Here is a 19,942-nt window from a genome sequence, read left to right as displayed (position 1 = left end):
GAGGTGATTTGGAATTAGCTTCACTTCCTGTGATGTAAGGACGTGAGTGAAGGACATATATTTTTATCATGTTTTTTTCAGAATAGTGACCCCTTTAACTTCTTTTCTTTATGTACAAATTAGTGTAGAGAAGTGAACAATGTACACACTAGCAATCGTGCCATTGGTGGCAGGGAGCTGTGTGCATAACCCTATGGCTAAAGGGTTAAAGGATGTAATTTAAGTTAAGCAAACAAATTTAATGAACTTGAATGCTGTGGAAAGCCTGTGTAATTTTTCCAGCTGCATTTCATGTCTCTGAGTGCTGCAGAAGCAGCTGAGATGAACTATAGGTGGACAGAGGTGGAATTATCTGTACTCCCAGGGACACATGCATCACATCATCTGCACTGTTTTTGGAGGCGTGGTTGCCACAGCGGTTCCAGAATGAGCTGTATTTCCAGCCCCATCCTGGTGCCTCCTATAGGACGTACCACTGTGGCCATGTCACCACCTTTTTGGGTGTGAATTCCCACGATTCCTGCCCTGCTGTGAGTGCTGCCTCCTGCCATCGCTGGGGCCTCCTGCATCTCTCGCTGCAGTTCGATGCCTGGCGGTCCTTCTGCTCAGCAGCTGCCGCGACCCTTCTCCTCTACAGTTGTGCTCCCAAAAAGTAAAATGTAATTTTCACAGAACAAAAGCACTCCAAGGGGAAAAAAACAACCCCTGAAATAAGGAAGAGATTTAATGTTCCCACAGTTCTCCTTAGCACAAGGCATTCTCTCTGCCTCCTTTGCTACCTAACCCCTAGCAAGGAGCAATTTCTAGGGAAAAAGATCGTCAGAGAATTTCGCATATCCTCTGCATCTCTCCTTGGATTTCACTTCAGAGAGGGGAGAAATCTTAAGTGGCTATAAATCTTCTAGTAATCAAATACAGCAATTAGAGATCTTTTACATGTTATACATTTTTCCTCCTAATTTATTTTTGTGATACCATATTGACATGAGGAATCATGACATCTAACTTGGCCGCCATGGATTCTGACTTTGTGGCATGAGAAGGTAATTATAGCTGGTTTACAGCATCATGCCAGAGGTCTCTATTCATATTGTTTAGTAACTTCTCAGCATTTGGCTCTTGCAAACATTTAGCAGTAAATGTGGAAATTTGCTTCTGTGTTATCTTTACTTATATCCATATTTCAGATAGTAATTTCCCAGCTCAGTCTGATACCAGATTCTCATTTTTCAGGCCAGAGAGATTTATTTGGGAGAATTTCAGCTTTCAAGTAGAGAAATCTGGCAGCCAGGGTAGCCGTAATGAGTGTTTTATATTGGGCGAAAGGGTCTGAAATTCCACTCTGGGTTACACTTCTGCAGCTCTGCTGGAGCGGTGGGATCACAGGTGTGTAACAGCCAAAATCCTGTGCAGCAAAGCTTTGTTTGATTTCTTCAGGTTCCCTACTGCATCTTTAACTCCTTGTTTAGCTTATGAAAGCCCATGGTTTTGCAACAGCAAGGCTGAACAAAGATTGTCCTGCCAGGGTTGTGGGGCTTTGCCAGCACTTTCCAACAGCTGTGACCAAGTTTGTCTTTGCCACAAAACGCCAAATAAGAAATTCTGTCATTCCCAAATGCTCCTATATGTAGGGATATTATCTGCAGTATGGGATAACTTTGTGGGTCATCTCTCTGATACCTCATTCAAATGTTAAGACGATGCAGGGAAGGCACTGAAATATTTTGTAGCATTGCTGCCTTAACAGTGTCCCTTAGTCCAGGTCTTCAGGGTTATGCTGCTGGATTCCAGATGCATTTATATAATAAACACATGAAAACAGTGGCAAGATCTAATACTGTTAAAAATACTATATTCATTTTCAGGAGTTCAATTACAGCTATTAGGGCGCTGGATGATTTGTACCATTTTCAGAATTTAAAGGCTATATCTTTTCCCCATTCTCAAAAGTCTTAGCAGGTTTTTATTAAGTTTTTCTTCTGATTCTGGTTACAGGAAAAAGCGAGTGCTGACTATCAGCCTTTTCATAACTTTTGTTGTTTCTTGGTGCCTTAGAGGAGAATACCTGGTTGCCTTTTCTTGCAGGTTCTGTATGGCAATACCGTGAGAAAGCTTATGTGGGGTCTGTACAATGTTGCAGGTGTAGAAATTTTTATTTCAGCAGTGCTATGCCATGCTCTTGTTTTGATGTTTGTAGTGAAACTAAGTCTTTATAACTGCAACACGATTTCCCTTTGATTACTGTGGACCTGTCACTCTCTGCAGCTGAGATAACTTTTTCACATCTGATGGAGAGGTAAATGATCGTTTGCTTATAAGATCCTTCCTTACGATTAGTACTCCTTAGTTTTGTTCTCTGCACAGATGTCCCAGCACAGTCTTTTCCATCTATCTTCAACTTTGTCTGTCTCATCAGCATGAAATTTTTGTGAGGAAAGCCCTCTTTTGCCTTATTGAATAAGCAGACATCTCCGTTGATGTAGACGTGGCAAGCTGTGTGTCCCTGTGGTTGGCAGTACAGATGGATACTTCTGTTTCCTCCCAGCCTGCAGCCCCTTCCAAGCCCCCAGGCACTTGCAGTGCTTGGGCGGCTGGTGAGGACCCCCTAAGCAGTGCAGTGGATGGTCCAGAAGCAGAGCTTAACTCCTCCAAACATTTTTCAGAGCATGACTGGTGCAAAAGCTGGAAAAGCCTATCATTTTCTCTTTTTATGATCTTCACCACTCAGCTATGTACTGAGAGACATAGTGTCTCATAAATCTTACTCTCAGTGCTTTGAAGTTTCTCCATATGACCATTGCATTTACCCATGCCAAAAAGCAATGAACCCCAGATGTCGTCTCATGAGCTGACTTAATATCTAAACATATAAGGAACCCATACAACCTATTCTTTGCAATTAGCCATGGATAATAAGTCTTCCATTGGCTCTGGGGCAGTGCATGCTGCATCTGAAGAGCACAGCATCCAATTGTGATGTTTACCTTTCTTTCTCTGCTTTTAGCACAATGTCATTTTTGTGTCATAAATTCCTGAAAATAAGTAGTTGCTTTGGATACTCAGATTAAGAGGTATCCCCTGGAAAAATTCTTGCTTTTGGGTCTATATATATTGTCAGAGAACTATGACTTCAGATCGTTACAATCTGTATCTGTACAAAACGCTTTTCATCTAAGGATCACTGTGAACTCTACAAAAGTTACTAACAGCAAAAGGAAGCCTCTGAGACACCCCTTCGAGCAAGATAGTGCTGTGCACCTCACCAAAGGGGTGGGGAGCTGAGGCACAGCATCCTCATCTCTTCCAGGTCATGTAAAAGTAGTCAGTGGCAAGCCCAGAGCAGCTGAGACAGCTCCTCTGCACCATTCCTGGGCTGCCCACGGCTGGAAACCTGTGGGAGATCCCCATGAAAGACATTTCTTTCCTGACACACTCTCAGCAGAAGCCTGTGTGCCTGCTCGCCCACTGTGTTTAACTGAGAGATTTATTGTGCGTGTTAAAATGGCTCCTTGCTTGTTTTTGTGGCAAGGCTCCTTGTTAATGCATGCAGGGATGGGGCCAGCATGCCACAGCCTTATGGCTGGACCCCAGTGATGCTAGGCTGGACCTGAGGCTATGGCTCAGAAGCACAACTGCATGACTGCTTGCTCCAGAAGATAACTGAAACAATAAAAACAGAGTAAAGTTACATTTTTATATAACAGTCAAAAGCTGAAATCTATTAAACTTTTAAATATTGTCATATTTCTTTTGATTATTTGGCATTCCCCAGGGCTCAGTACTGGGGCCAGTTCTCTTTAATGTCTTTATCAATGACCCGGACAAGGGGATCAAGTGCCCCCTCAGTAAGTTTGCAGACAACACCAAGTTGGGTGGCAGTGTTGATCTGCTGGAGGGTAGGAAGGCTCTACAGAGGGATCTGGACAGGCTGGATCCATGGGCCGAGGCCAACTGTACGAGGTTCAACAAGGCCAAGTGCCGCGTCCTGCACTTGGGTCACAACAACCCCAGGCAACGCTACAGGCTTGGGCAAGAGTGGCTGGAAAGCTGCCCGGCAGAAATGGACGTGGAGGTGTTGGTCGACAGCCGGCTGAATATGAGCCAGCAGTGTGCCCAGGTGGCCCAGAAGGCCAACAGCATCCTGGCTTGTATCAGCCATAGTGTGGCCAGCAGGACTGGGGCAGTGATCGTCCCCCTGTACTTGGCCCTGGTGAGGCCGCACCTCGAGTACTGTGTTCAGTTTTGGGCCCCTCACTACAAGAAAGACATTGAGGTGCTGGAGTGTGTCCAGAGAAGGGCAACAAAGCTGGTGAAGGGTCTGGAGCCCAAGTCTGATGAGGAGCAGCTGAGGGAACTGGGGTTGTATAGCCTGGAGAAAAGGAGGCTGAGGGGAGCCCTGATCACTCTCTACAACTGCCTGAAAGGAGGCTGTAGCCAGGTGGCTGTTGGTCTCTTCTCCCCAAAAACAAATGATAGGACAAGAGGAAAAGGCCTCAAGTTGTGCCCGGGGAGGTTTAGTTTGGATATTAGGAAAAATTTCTTCACTGACAGGCTTGTCAAGCACAGGAACAAGCTGCCCAGGAAGTGGTGGAGTCACCATCCCTGGAGGTATTTAAGACATGTAGGTGTGGCACTTAGGGACATGGTTTAGTGGTGGACTTGGCAGTGCTAGGTTGATGGTTGGACTTGATGATCCTAAAGGTCTTTTCCAACCAAAACAATTCTATGATTCTATGATTTTATTTCTGTCCATATCACCAAGGAGATGAACATGGGAAGTCTGGAGTTTATATCAGATTTACAGGACTCACTGAAGAGATCTACCACTTCTACAGGTGGATTTTTATCTGAAGGATATATCCTTCAGCTAATCTTCAACCTATGCTCACTTGTCAGGATGCAGAAAGCCTTTTCTAATTGGATTACTGTGGTATATTTGTTGACAGTTCAGTTCTCAAATGGTGTAAATGGCCTGCAGCCTTCACATCAATCGGCTATGCCTTTTCCTAAACCTAAGCAAAGAGTTTTATCGCATTACACTCATCCTGATGTGCATAAACTAGCTACTGTTTAAAGTTTGAAGGTTTTCCCAGTCATGTACAAACTCTCCCTCGCCCCCCGCCCCAAGATGCTGCACGTGGGATGGTCTTTGATTCAGCTGAACCACTGCAAGTGTCGGGGGTTCGTATGCCTCTTCAGGAGCCTCGCATCTTATCCTCCATGCCCATGGAAATACTTGCACTGGTCAAAGTCCTTTGCTTTCATAGAATCATACAATCATAGAATGGTTTGGGTTGGAAGGGACCTCAAAGATCATCTAGTTCCAACCCCCCTGCTGTGGGCAGGGACACCCTCCACTAGACCACGTTGCCCAAAGCTTCATCCAACCTGGTCTTAAACACTTCCAGGGATGGGGCATCCACAACCTCTCTGGGCAACCTGTTCCAGGGCCTCACCACTCTAACAGTAAAGAATTTCCTTCTCATATCTAATCTAAATCGACCCTCCTTCAGCTTAAACCCATTACCCCTTGTCCTGTCACTACACTCCCTGATAAACAGCCCCTCACCATCTTTCCTGTAGGCCCCTTCAGGTACTGGAAGGCCGCAATTAGATCTCCCCGGAGCCTTCTCTTCTCCAGGCTGAACAACCCCAACTCTCTCAGCCTGTAATGTGGAAATGTAGCTACAGACTTAATGTTGTGTTTGGTTTTTTTAATTAGTTTTAGAACGGTTTGACAAGACTTCTGTTCTTACCGGTCGCTCCTGCAGTGGAAATGTGATGGTGCTTTGTAAAAGCGAGCAGCAGATCACATGTAATCACTTACCCTGGCCTCAGAAGCAGCCTTAGTAATTCATCCCCAATGTATTTATGAATTCAGCTCTTCCAAACAGTTCAGGGTCTAGGAAATCGTCCTTACTGATTACAGCTTATCTTTTTTTTGCTTTTCCTTGAGATGGCTGTGTAGCCGGCCCATTCTTCTGTTCATTTACCCGCTCCCATCATTTGTTATCTGCAGAGTTTATCACTGACAATTTTATACTTTCTCTGCCACTGTTGATAATTTCAAGTAGAATATAGTTAAAAATCAGTGTCCAAAGAGCCTAGGCAATAACCTGTTTGAGGATAGTTCCATTTTTACACCTACTTGCTCTTAATGCCATTCGTGTCTGTTAGATTGCAATATGGGGAGAAGGTAGATTCTTAATTGCAGGCTGTACAGTGTGAAGTCAAGGAGCTTGCAGGCACGAGAGGCCTGTGAGCACACACTGCGGCATGATGGCATTGCTGCTGTTGAACAAGTGCTGCCCCAGTTCTTCTACAATGTAGGTGTTTAATATCAAGCCCTAACAGCCAGGTATGATCATAGGATCATAGGATGGTTTGAGTTGGAAGGGACCTTTGAAGATCATCTAGTCCAACCCCCTGCCATGGCTAACATTGCCTTCAGTCTCTTTCATTAAAGTCAAATCTCGTTAAATCCCTGATGTGACCATAACATATTGACCATGAAGCCATGCCAAGCTAAGCTTGTGTTGGCTGTCAGGCAGCTGGCTTTACACGAGCAAGGCAGACTGCTAACCTGGCGTGGGTACCTGCCCACCTCTGGCACCTGGCCTCTCCTTCCCACTTCTTGGCAAGAAAATGTCCTGTGAGTATGACCTTATCAGTTAGTGGTGTTCCGTGGAAGAAAGACACCTATTGAGCACCTCAGGTTTCCTGTTGGCATTCTGGTTAACAACGGAGCAGTCTAAATTTAGGATTCCCTTTGTTCTAGCATAAGTGAAATCTCTTTTATTGTCTTTAACCTGCTGTACATATATTTCTTTTTGAATGATACTGCTCCATCAATTTTCAGCAGTTTTTAGGCTGTTGACTTGTACTACTGGTTTTATATTGATGGGATTTCTGTTACCACACCTAAATGGGAGTTGCAGTTCTCCCAGGCTTTTTGAAAACCTTTCTTATAATGCATTTGCTTATCTTCATTGGTATAACTAAAAAAAAAGTGGAAGGTGGAGCGTAATTACACAGAGCGGAGGTATTTGATATTATAATTTCATAGGTACTGACGTAGCTAAATTCCCACACACTGTCATAATTGTGAACATATATATGCATTGCAGAACATTGATCTGAGAGAAACTACACACACTGAGGTTTGTTTTAATTAAAATATTTTAAATAGCAATTTATTAAACAACGGCCAACTTCTCTGTGACCATAGTTTACAATTGTGTTTTTATTAATTTAGCCAAGTTGAGCCTTGTGTAATATGAAACTTTTTTTTCTAATGCCAGATAGGTTAGCTGGATAAAATTTTAAACTGCATGTAAGCCACACAAATGCGTTCTAATACATCAAAACATACACTTCCTAAGTGTCAAAATAGCCTAAATATTATACTACCCTTTAAGTGGTTTTTTTGCCAATGGCTAGGTGTGTTGGTTGTTCTTTTCTTGCTGAAAACAAATCAGGGAAAAAGGAGAAGAGAAAGGAGGAGAAAAAACCCAACAACTTGCCTTTAAGTTATTTGTGGGGAAGATAAAATCGCAATGAGATAGTATTTGTTCCAATATGCCTCATGTTCTGGAAAGCCCCTCACAATTTTCACAGCAGATCAGACGTGAAGGCTAAAAAAAAGAAATTCCAGGAAGGCTGGAACTGAATATTTTAGAACTTCCTGAATGAAAAAGAAATTTAACTTCCAAGGAACAAGGTAACAGGAGTCCTTTTCTCCTGGCTGTAAATATGAAACAGGGAAACAAAACTGAGAAGCCCCCTTATAATTCAGTAAGACTGAATTATGAAAAACTTATTGGGCTTCTGTACATATTTGTAATTCCCAAGTTTAGACATTTTTTTTTCATCAGTAAATAAACAACAAGAAAGTGGCAGGAAAGACAGTTGGGTGCAGAGATGAGGGCATCAGGATGATGTCCTGTTAGGGAGGAAAAAAGTATAAAGTAGTTTCTTGTGTGTCTGTTCTTTGTGCTATGATGATTGAAAGTTTCAACAGTTGAGCACCAGACTGAGGCACTTGGCCTTCAACATCGATAATTACAGTTCTGCAATACAGTTGTGCAGAGCATGGTGGGAACCACAACTTCATTGTTGTTGCAAATGCTCTTTTGTTTAGAGCATCATGGTTCAGTGCCTGCATCCCAGCCCTGGCTCCTCCTGGGGCAGGTTTTGTTCTGTGACCCGCACTGTATGGTGCCCTCGAATCACAGCTTCCCGAGCAGTCGGCGGCCTGAATTTTCAGTTTCTAAAAATCAAGATGAAGATACTTCACTTCAGGCTGTCTCTCAAATTCTCCATAGCTAAGCATATGAGAGCTATTATACAGCATTTTCCAATATAGTAATTAAAAAGCATATTTTAATTAGATAGGGCTACCCAGCTTCACGGGGTCAGCACACTGATGTGCATATTGTAAGAAACATTATTAGGAAGATGAGTGTCATATTAATAATTAAACACAATGTAGATGACACAGTAAAGTATGTTAACTCTAACAAGACAGTAATCATTTAAAGTGACTATGAAATGAAACCATATTTTTTTACACAAAGGCTGAATTTTAATCTACTAAACTATTGTAACAAGAGTTAAGTACAAGTTGTGGAAGCTGGCTGGATTCATTTTTGATGAATCTGTTTAATTTTTTTTTTTTAAAAGTAACTTTTAAAATTCTACCTATTCTGTAGATTTAAAAATACATTGATTTTGAGATTTTCTGTGTGAGTCATGCGTGACATTACAATAGCTTTTTCAAGAGTCATTAAGAAGAGCTTCACTGATTAAGTTGCTTTTTGTTTTCAGTTTATGTTTACTGACCTGTATAGGAAATATTTTTGAGACTGCCAAAACATAAGATTATAGGATTATCTTTTTAACCCTAATTCTTTTAATTTGACAAGCAGAGGGACGTTATGATTTTTTCAGAATTTGCTTTCAATGTATAAAAACGGAAATTTGATGAGCATCAGATTTTTTTTGCCAGTTCTATCTACTCCGTCAAGCAAAACCTCTAAACTCATATGATCTATAATACAGACAGTTACACAGTACTTTAAAGTATAACTTTCTTTTAACTTAATGCTTCTCGTATGAAATGAAAATATAAAACTCTGAAATCCTAGCCTCGTAAGATGTAATTACAGTAGTAGATTTACTTTAAGCATGTTTTTCAGTTGCTTTATTAATATTTTACGGCTGCTCTTCAATTATTCTCACTAATTGGCCATTATGCTTTCCACTAGAGCTTCTGGGCTCGCCTAGGACATTAAGGAGCATGATTTGGTTTGAGGTCTGCCTATTTCTCAATGCCATGATTTTTACCATAGCCTTGGATTACACAGAAGATGTGAGAGTGACATTTTGCTGTGAAAAATTTTAATTTCTGGAAAACACAAAATGCAGGCTCTCACCAATCCTCCTTTAATGGAGGTGTGCGGAGTTAGCTCCTTGTGCAGTTAATCCCGGTGGGCTGCTGGGGACCAGGGCAGATGGTTTCTTCGGTGCTTTGTCTCTTGTTCTGAGTCGAAACATCAAGTGCGTAACAGCTGCATGGAGAAAATTAAATGGGATCTTAGTGGAATAAGGGCTGGACTCTCCTGAAGAAAACAGTGGTGTTTGCTATTGAAAGGGAGACCCCGATTTCCTTTTTCCCGTATTCCTGAGCCCTTTTCTTTTTTCCTCTCTTTCTGAGGTCAGTTATTTGCAGGTACGTTCCCTTTTTGAACTGCTTCAAGATGTTAACTTGCTCAAAAATAAGTGCTAGAGCTTTCCCCTTCCCTACAGATTTGGGAACTGGGAGTTGCAGCCCTTTGTTGTCCGCCTCTGTGGAAAGCAGTTTAGGGAAACTAGGCCGAAAGCGAGTGGGATGCCTGACGGTGCCTGAAAGCACATCTGGTTTTCCAACTCCTGAGATCCTGTTGATAAAAGATGTTATTGCACACACACCCCTGGCACAGCCACTACCCCTTGCCTGCTTTCCTCATTCACGTAAATAGTTTAATGTATTTTGAAAAGTCCAGTGTGAGGCCACAATGGCCTGTGGAGCAGCAGCCTTGGGGAATTAATGGTGCCAGTGGTGGCATTCAGTGCCCAGTAAGAACTGCAACTTTGCGTGATGAAGTAGTCTTTTTTGTCATCTGAGCAGCGGCATGCCGAGACTATGAGTGCCCTTTATCACTGCTGCCCGTGGAAGGAGGTGAGAACTAGGCATGGCAGCTGGTTCCCATGCTGCAGTGCCCGCAGGTGCACAGGGATGCAAATACGGACCAGACAGCAAAGGCTGTCCCTGAGGGAGCGTGTCCTGCAAACCGCAGTGGCTGCTCCAGCCCTCCGTTCCTTCGATGTGCCCCTCCTTAAGTAACGCTCCTGGAGATGAGTCAAGGGGCATAGAGGGCAGAGAAAAAAAAAAATAGTATCAGATGTATGTATAATAAAAGTAGAGGATGATTGTTTCTCTTAAAAATAAATGGAAGTAGGGATATTCCTCTCTAAATGAATATAAGTATGGTATGCAGAGGTGTGTTTTGTTCTTACACCTCCAGGTTTCTCATTCGTTTTAAGATGGGATTTTAACTAAGAGATTTATTCCAAGTAAGACATAATGCAAATTGCAGACACAATGGCATAATCTAATTTGGGTTTTATCTTTGACATCTACAGTACTGTCTTCCCCCTACTAAATACATCCAGAGATAAAGCTTAGGCTTTTGAAAGGCACTGCTCATCACCATATCTTACCCCAAATAAGTGCAATTTGCATTATGATAAATTGTCTTACATATAAACCTGCCACAGAACTCAACATAAACTGGAAATTTTGGTGCGTTTCTTTTTTCTCTTGTGTAACTTTGTGCTATGTATAGTCCTGGGTGAGAGACAGAACCTAAAAAGGTCTCTAAAGCTTTAACTTACAGGTCAAATGCAGAGGAAGATAACACCTTGTGAGGGCACTGTATGTTACAACAAATGGTTCAATAATTTACAGAGCTTAGAGATAGTTGTAAAATCAGCCAAGAATAAAGATTAAGAGATTAAGAAATTACTTGTTGGATCCCACATAGAAAAAAATGTTGGTAGGGAGCTGTGGCAGGCTGAAGGCACGGATGTTCTATTTCTTGTTCTCCTCCACCACATCTAACACATTCCAGAAAAGTGCTTTTCCGCAGCATTTCCTCAGAAGCCTGGCAGTGATTATGTCTGGTCCCATGGGAGCAGGCAGCAGGGAGAAGCCAGGCACATTGCGTGCACCTCTTTTTTAGTGTAGTATCTGGCTACTTGCTCATCAGAGTGCTATAGGAAAGAAAAACCGCAATACTTGTGACAAGTGTTGGTAGTGCTTCTGGTGCTCGCACCACTCTTGGCCTCATTGCTGGAAGGTGAAAGGTGAGCTATCTGGTGTAGACAGAGTGGAAGCGTGATGAATGAGAATTTTTAATCCTCAACAAATATATGAGGAACAGCACAGGTATTAAACACTCAGTCATGACTTTTATTTGTGCTCTGTTCCTGCCAGAGCTGGTGGAAGTTGCATGGGAGGACAAGGTCCAGTGACCATTAAAATTGAGCATCTATCATCTTGAGAACATGTTCATAATTTCTGGAATGCACAGACTAATTCATTTCTCCAACAGATGTGCCCCAAATATCACTAATCCTCATCAGTATTGTTTCTTTTTTTCCCCAATTATTCCTTCTCATTTAAATGATAAACAACAAAAAACCCAAATCCCAAATCATCCATCCATCCACCCATCCCTGCAGGGTGTCTTTTGTTTTGCTTTGTTTTGTGTCCAGGGAAGGGGAGGAGGCGAGGAGGAGGAACATCTTTGCTCAGGCTGGTGCTGCACGTAGGATCCTGGGCCTGATTTTGGACTGTCAGGGATACTATTTCAGTGGCTGCTCTGCACATGCAGTGCATCAGTAGGCACAGCCCAAAGCAGCTTGATAGATGGAGACCTGAGCTTTCCCTGCTCCTGCTTTTGTAAAACACAGTTAGCATGGTTGCTAGTGGGGAAGGATCCAGAGGTGGGATGGGGTCCTGGCCTTTCCCATGCCTGTTTGGCCAGGGGAGTTTTACATTGTGGTCCTCTTCCTCCCAGGAACTCGCAGGATCCTGGAGCAGCCAGAGTGCAGATGCTGTCCCCAAGGACTCCAGTGGGAAGAAGAGCTGGGAAGGGCAAAGGAGTGCCTTCCTGTTGGTGTGGGAATGGGAGCTCCCTCAGAGCTGCCAGTTTTGGTCATGTATTTTGGGCTGGAATTTGACCACTAAGAGCTCTCACGCACCTTGGGGCCAGCAGATGCCACCCGCAGCTTCAGAGGCAAATAAAAGAAAATAAAAAGCCTCCCGTGTTCATTGTTTTGGAGCATCTCATGATTAAAGATCTCATGACTTTTATTTAGCCCAGTCTTATGATTTTTGGAAATCTGATTTGAGAGGGATCAGGGACGCCTGGGGGGAACTTTGTGGAAGAAGGCACAAGGAAGGGAGAAGGGTGATGGTAAAGGAGAGGGATAGCTGAGAAAGCACCACTAGTTCTGCACCCTCTCTTCCCACCAGCTCAGAGCTTAATACTTATGCCCACAGAAAAATTAAACCAGATCCAGAGATAAAATGGTGATTTCCTGAGTATCTTATTATAGGATCATTTTCTATCTATCACCTCAAAGAGCTACTTGGCAAGCTATATATATATATAGTGTGAGAGGAATGTGTTTGTTGTTATTTTGTGTAGTGTTTTAAATTCAGGGTACTCTCTTGCAAATACAACTTGTTAAATCTGGAACGGTTAGCAACTTAAATTACGAAGGACAGCTGTCATTACGAGTCACTGGGATTTAGTCCTGAACAGTGTGAGTGTATGTGTCTGTGTGTGGTGTGTGCTTGTGTGTGTTTATGTATGTATCTATCGCTCTACTTTAGCCTGTTTCTCATCATCTGCCTTTATAGTGCAGAAAGCAGCAAAGGGGAGGAAGGAGACCCCAAAGTGGACGTTAAGCTGGTGTTTCTTCCTGTAAGAAGGTTGGGGCTGATTTTCATTTTTCTAGATCAGTCCCAATTCTGAAAACGTAATAGGTAAAAAGAAAGACCAAAGTATATTTTGAAATTTGAATGTTTAGTAGCAGCATAAAGTAGAAACCTGATGAAGTGACGACTGTCAGTGTCAGTATTAAGTCCAACAAATGCGTCTGCATGGCCTCTCTGAAGTCGCAGTAGGGGTTTGGCCATTGATTTCCAAGGGACACAGATTTTACCTCTGCTCTTCAAATAGCACTGTTGTCTGTGTAAAATAGTACATGAACGTAGTCATCTCCTAATTAATCACAGTCACTAGTACACCAACGGCTCCTAACGTCTCTTTGATCCAGCTTCTCCTTCATTCAGAATGACTTGGTTACTTTTTCTGCTCTCTGACTTCTCTCATAAAACCAGTAGATGTTGGTTGTTTGTGTAATGTTTCATTGGGAAGTGGCCTTTGCTGGGAGGTAAGGCTGACTTCTCCCATTTTGTTCTGAGAGCAGGCTCATGCACCACAGAGCCACTAAAGTCATGAATTTCCCTTTATGGGCAAAATTCAGTCTTCATTTTTATTATTTGACTTGTGCCTACGTTTTAGGCAAATTTTCCTGCAGTACATCCCTGCACAGTCAGTGGAGAGAGGTGGATATCAACACTGAAGGTGTTGATCCGGTTCACTTAAGTCAGGCATGAGCTACTACTCTCACACACATACCGTCTAAAATGGCTTAAAGCTGTATTTACATAACAGTTAAACCTCTCTAAGACCATCCCTTCATTCTTATTCCAGGGTGCATGGTCCTGCCTCCTTCCCTTGTGCCTGCTGTGCTATTCATCCCATCAATCCTAGGAGAGACCTAATCAGAAGATCACTAACCCTGCAATAAAGAAATGAATGGTGTTTTGCCATCTTAGCTCCACAAATCAGTCAACTGCAGGATTGCATGAATGCCAACACAAGGGAGGGGGAGGAAAGTGCAACGAGTTTGGGAAAAGGAGGCAACTATAGTAACTCCCACTCAGCCTGAACTATGGTGAAACCACCCCTAAAGTGGATGTGTTGGATCCCAACCTCTTTATCTCTTGTCCCAGTAGAGATTTCCAGGCTGATTCTGCAGCTAATTTGTTTTTAACAACCTCCTTATTAGTTAGTGCACTGATTGCTTTAGTACCAATTGTCATTTAAGGTTAGTAGTGGTTTAGTTACTAGAGGAAAAGGAGGATAGATTTTCCCATAATGTGCAAGATCACAAATACATTTTTAATGATAATTGGTTCTTTATTAGGGCAATGGGTCAATGGGAATTCTTTGAAGAATTTAGTTGCCCTATTTCTTCTTGTTTCTCCTTTCCAGCTTAAAGTACATAGTTTTAGGCTGACTGCTTAAATCAGCTGCTCAAATTGCTTTGCATTCTGGTGAAGCAACAACAAACACAGAGAAGATTAATATGTATCTAGAACAAATGGCAGGATGGAGGAAAGGAGAGAAGAATCAGTTCAAGTCAAACAATTACAGATATTGAGTGAAAAATTAACTAGTGTCTAGGGAAACTGGAATAAAGGAAACAAGAACATCAGTGCATGTCTGCTGCTTCATGCAAATATATTTAGTATTTCAGTTGAAAACAATCAGAGAATAGTACAAGGTTTTGAGGACTAGTCCCTAAACAGGGATATTGTGGAAACACCTTGCAGTAAACTGAAGTGTAGAGTAATCCTGTATTTATTCCAATGCCGTCATGTTATTTTCAGCAAGCTTTCCGACATTATACATTGTCTGTTGTTGTAAGGTCAAGCAACTCACCAGCAAAACCACAGGCAGGTTTCTGCAAAGACCAGCTCATTGATGCACACCAGTGTGCTGTTTGAAACCCAAAATGTTCAGCTCACAAGGTATTTGCAATTTTGAAATTACTTTTTCATTTTTCAGATAGCTTATGTTTATTTCTTTTCACTTTTTTTGTAATCATTTATTGTTTATTCATTAAACTCTTCCATTACTTTACTTGGAATAGGTCAGAGGAAGAGCAAATCTTCTAGCCAGTCTTTTGCTTTGCCTGTTCTTGTTATGTTACGCCTGATGTCATGGTGTCCTCGCTTACATGAAGTTAATAAGAGAAATTGTATGATTAACATCTTTGTAAAGTTAGTCCTAAAATTGAAGAAGAGATGTATTAAAAACAGGATGGTTCCAAGTAGGAAGCAGTGTCAAAAGCAACTATCATGTTGTGATCTCAAGGGCTTTAAAACTGGGAAGCACTACATAAAGCCATAGGACTCGTAGCTTTAAGAGTCATCAATATTAATTGAGAGCCTATAAGATCAGCTACTGTCCTGTAACATGAAACCGTTTGCTGGCTAGGGCCAGAATTTTTTCAAAGCCCAGGAATCTGCCAGCAGATAACAGGCAGCCGTGGCCCGTGTTATCTGACAGTGCATGCTTTAGATTTAGCAGCTGGAGGGATGAAGCTTCACATCTCCTGCTTGGATTTCACAGAGTTGTGATATGTAACTAGTTTTTTAAGTGATTCCTGAAATGCTGGCCAGCGTGAAAAATGAAATTATATTAGCCAAGGAAATGCCATGAGGAGTGAAGGGGAGTTTCATGGGCTGGGTAAGGGGGTGAGCCATGCCGGCATCGCTAGTGTCGCAGACCAACCCTGGGCTGTGCGCAGCGGCTGTCTGGATTGTGCTCTTATCACTCGAGCCCCTCCAGACCCTCACTGCACAGCAGGTCTCCCTCCTTCTGTTCTAATTTTTCCCACCAGACTGCGAGACATCCCCTCCGACAGCATGTCCCAGCCCTTTGACCTTCAGCTGCGGGCAGGCACACAGGCGCTTTTCATCCTGAAGGCTGGCGGATGCAGATCCCTTCCTTTTCAGCTCCGCAAGTAGCTCTTCCCTTAGGGCCTTCCGACTCCGGCTGCAGCCAGCAACCAGCTCGTCCTTCAAGTCCACGCAGGCTTCGGTTCAAATTTTGAGGATGCTTTTCAGGCCGTGCCTCAAAGCTCCCACAGGGCAGTGCTGTGGGATGGCGCTGTGTCCGGGATGAGGTGGCCGCCCTTGGAAGTGACAAAGCCAAGAGCGGCACAAAGGTGTGTTCTGTTGCCAATCCCGATCAAAGCAGTGCTTCAAATACTTACTTGGATGGCTTCTCCATAAAGCCAAAAATGCCCTGTTTCTAAATAATTCCAGGCACTTTTGGAAAAAAGGGTAATTAAGGATTTATCAAATTTCTTGGTAGACCTTTGTGCCTTGAAGCACAGTGATTTCTTGGAGTTACTGTAATATATTTTGGTAAATATACATAAAATATGAAAATACAACATCAAAGAGTATGCATCAAATGCAGTTCTCATTTACATTACAGAGTAAAGCGAATTCAGAATAATTTTAGCAACTGGGACATCAGTGGTGCTACAGCTGAATGAATATAGGACAAAGAATCTTATTCAAAGTTGAACTACATTTTTTTAAAACCACTTCTTTAAGCATCATAATGAAAAGTAGTAATAAACATCATTCAGTAGAACTTTTCTGTAAGCTTTCTTTTAAATAGTTTTATGCCTGTATAGGTAGCTGAACAAATGATCTATAAATTCTTGTTATATCACAGAATTAATACGGAACCATCAGTGACTTCCAACTTAGGCTTTTATATTTCACTTCCATATTGCCATGGCATTTCCACAGCGTGGTACTGTGCCAGGAATCTCTCCTTTCAGCTTGCTCCTTTTTCTGCCTCTGTATTCAAGCCTGCACATTATTTACCTTTGCCAAATATATCATTCTGTTTTCAGAAAGCCTTGAAGATTACAGTCCTCTCTGAGTTGGAGAGTTATTTCACAAAATACCCTACTGCTTTTTTAAAGCGACGAACCTGCGTTTAGTCTTTCTATAGGACTTGTGGTTTTCCAGTTTTTTGAGAGTTTTTGACACAAAATGTGTGTGTTAAGGGGCATTGGCTGCACTTATGCAGCAAATCATCAAGAAGTGCTTTTGGTAATGTCCTCTTGGTGCGTCTGATGTGTGTGCACTTTGTTTGGCATATCCAGTACACTGAGGGAATTTTCTCTCTTGGATGATACATACTATTTCTCTCCAAACACATTATAGAGCATTTTAAAGTACTAAGGAAGGTGTATTCACGTAGTCTTGCCTGGTACTCACAGTTGATAAATGGAAACAGGAAGGTATTTATCAAGTGGTTTTCACAGCATTTCATCTTAATATGTTGAAGTGAGAATATAGGAACATCAGTCCTGAATCAGAAAAGCTTTAAGCACAGGCTTGGAGTTGAGCTCTCAGCTATATGGTTTATTACTTCAGACGTTTCGGCTTGCATTCCCTCTAGGATGACAGGAAAGATTTATTTCATGATTTGTTAAGTGTGAGAATTATTATTATAGAGAGATGTGTTCAGCTCCCCTGTACTTTGTGTTACATCCTTTTTAAATACACTGCAGCACCCCAGTATAGTGTTTGCCAGGAGATAGCCACAACTGTGTTCATCAGGAGGCAGTCGTACGATGGCTCTGTTCATCATGGGGAGCACAGAGAAGGACCGGAGGTCCGACCTCTGGAGCTGAGCCCACCTGGATGGGGGGTGCATTTGGCTGGCTGTATGATCATGGCACTCTTATATTTGCTCCTGCGTTTTGCCAGCATACGTTGTACCTGCCCAAAAGGCACGTGATGTTGATGCGAGAGGAGAAAGGCAGCAAAGCTGGAGAGCCGAAACAGCCAGGCTGTCCACCTCACCTTGTCTCAGAGATCACTACCTCTGGGGCAGTGGCTAAACCACCGCAGTGTACAGCCCGGCATAGAAAAGAGGTGCAGATCCAGGTCTGGATGTGGCAGCACTGCCGGCTGCAGCCTGCCACCCAGCGTGGGCGGCTTTGGCGTGGGAACGTGTGGGAGCAGGGCTGCGGGGGCAGTGACTGGAGCAAAACTTTCCGTTTTAATTTGCCTTCATTTGTGAGTCACTGCCCACAGCTCCTGCTGCTTTTACTTTCCTCCAGGAATGCATTTGTACGGTTTTAACTGTGCTTGAATTAATGTAATTGTATAATCTGGTAGCGAGTAATCATGCAAATATCGAACTGTTGAAAATGTATTCATTCCTTCAGCTGGCTGTGTTGAGTAATTTTGCTCTATGTTTATTTCTCAGACGTTGTTATTGGGTAAAATTCAACTATATATGCCATCTTCAATTTCTCTGGACAATTTTACGTGCAGGATCTGAACACGCTTTATATCTTAGGAAGACACATGCCAAAACATAAATGTTAACTAATTAACTCACGTAGAAGGTTTAGCTTTCTGTACAATGATTAATTCAGCAGCTGCTTTTGTCCCAACTGCAGATTTTTTAAGTGGATATCCTCTCTACATTATTAACACAAATTATTATTATCACAGATTATTATTGTCACAAATTATTTTGTTAAATTGTGATTCACTCTCAGATTTTGGGCAAGCGCAGGAAAAATTACAGCGTACAGACAAAGCAAGACACCTGATTCTTTGGTACTTGCATTTATCACATCTTGATACAGACTTTTGAATAGAATAAAGTTGAAGCATTTGGGGGGGAAACGACTTCAGCAAGCGGTACGCAGAATCCGTAACTTCTGTGGAGAGTTACTACGCACATCTCCGAAAGGTTCAGAAAATGTCTGTCACCTGCAGGATACATGGGAAAACATGGAAGCAATACATATGTCATTGGCATCCTGCTTATTCTTTCTATAAACATTTTGCAAACGTTGTCACGAGCTGAGCTGTGCCCTGCTGCTGCCATGGGCAGCAAAGCCAAATTCACTCGAGGTGAAATGCAAACACTTACCTGTTTACACAGTTTCCAAACAGTAGTGAAGCGCTGGAACAATTTACTCATATATTGGTTGACAGGGAGCGTGCAAGTTTTTAACTGGTAGTGTTACCTCCTCCCATATAAATCTGTCACTAGCTTTATATTTATCACCTGGTCTGGAAGCGGCCAGGGAATCTGGAAACTGGGGCCAACGTTGTTGGATATTTGCAAGACGATTGCTCAGCAAATCATATCCTGCACCCCCTTGAAAATTCAGACTTGAAAGACGATGCAGCATCCTTACCCCCTGCAATTACAGCCTTGTACCTCGATTGCAGAGGGGGTCAGGTGCAGAAGTTTGGAAGCAGCTTAACCTTTATCAGAAACACTTGGGTAGCTGAATGTCAGAGCTGCTGGGGTGAGGTGTCACCTTCCCTGATGTCTGCTTCTCCCCTTGCAGGAGAGTACTGCGAGGTGAACGCGCGCTCTGGCCGCTGTGCTCCAGGGGTGTGTAAGAACGGAGGAACCTGCGTGAACCTGCTGATCGGGGGCTTCAAGTGTGAGTGTCCCCCGGGCGAATATGAGCGGCCGTACTGCGAGATGACCACCAGGAGCTTCCCCCCGCAGTCCTTCATCACCTTCAAGGGGCTGCGGCAGCGCTTCCACTTCACCGTCTCCCTCATGTAAGTCCCGGTGGGGAAGGGCTCTGTGGCTGGTGGCTTCTCCGCTTCAGCTTGAGGGGTGTTTGTTAAATATTGTCAGCAACTGAATTATCTACATGTACAGGTCACTCTGGATATTTCTGACAGTGACTCCTGTGAGTGGGGTGTGATCCTGTTGTTTGAAAGCGTTTGGTTTCTGCCCTACTGAGGATGCCGCTGAGGTGCTAACTCCCGACCTTCCTCTGCTGCAACGTGGGGCGATGGCACGAGGAGAGGGGACACCAGGGCCTCTGTAGCCACCTCTCAGCAGCTCCTAGCGGAGAGGCGCGAGGGTGGTTGGTGGATTTGCCACTTCTCAACCATGTCAGATGTTTTTCTAGTTGTGCCTGTGGCTCGTGACTTTCAGGCACAGGCTGCTAGTTCGTG

General features: G+C 43.0%; 1 protein-coding gene across 8 annotated transcripts in view; it reads left to right on the top strand.

Annotated features, from left to right (window-relative positions):
• The window catches only part of CELSR1 (cadherin EGF LAG seven-pass G-type receptor 1), a 179,629-nt gene that overhangs the window by 78,497 nt on the left and 81,190 nt on the right, over positions 1-19,942 (top strand). For all 8 annotated transcript variants that reach the window (XM_054847505.1, XM_054847552.1, XM_054847525.1 and 5 more), the window contains exon 3: positions 19,315-19,537. In XM_054847505.1, coding sequence (XP_054703480.1) covers positions 19,315-19,537 — 223 coding nt within the window. The remainder of the gene's footprint in view (positions 1-19,314; positions 19,538-19,942) is intronic.

Source organism: Grus americana, chromosome 1 (assembly GCF_028858705.1).
Source record: "Grus americana isolate bGruAme1 chromosome 1, bGruAme1.mat, whole genome shotgun sequence".
Taxonomy (NCBI): Eukaryota; Metazoa; Chordata; class Aves; order Gruiformes; family Gruidae; genus Grus; species Grus americana.
The sequence above is the reverse complement of the archived record's forward strand: the minus strand, read 5'-3'. Positions and strand labels throughout refer to the sequence as shown.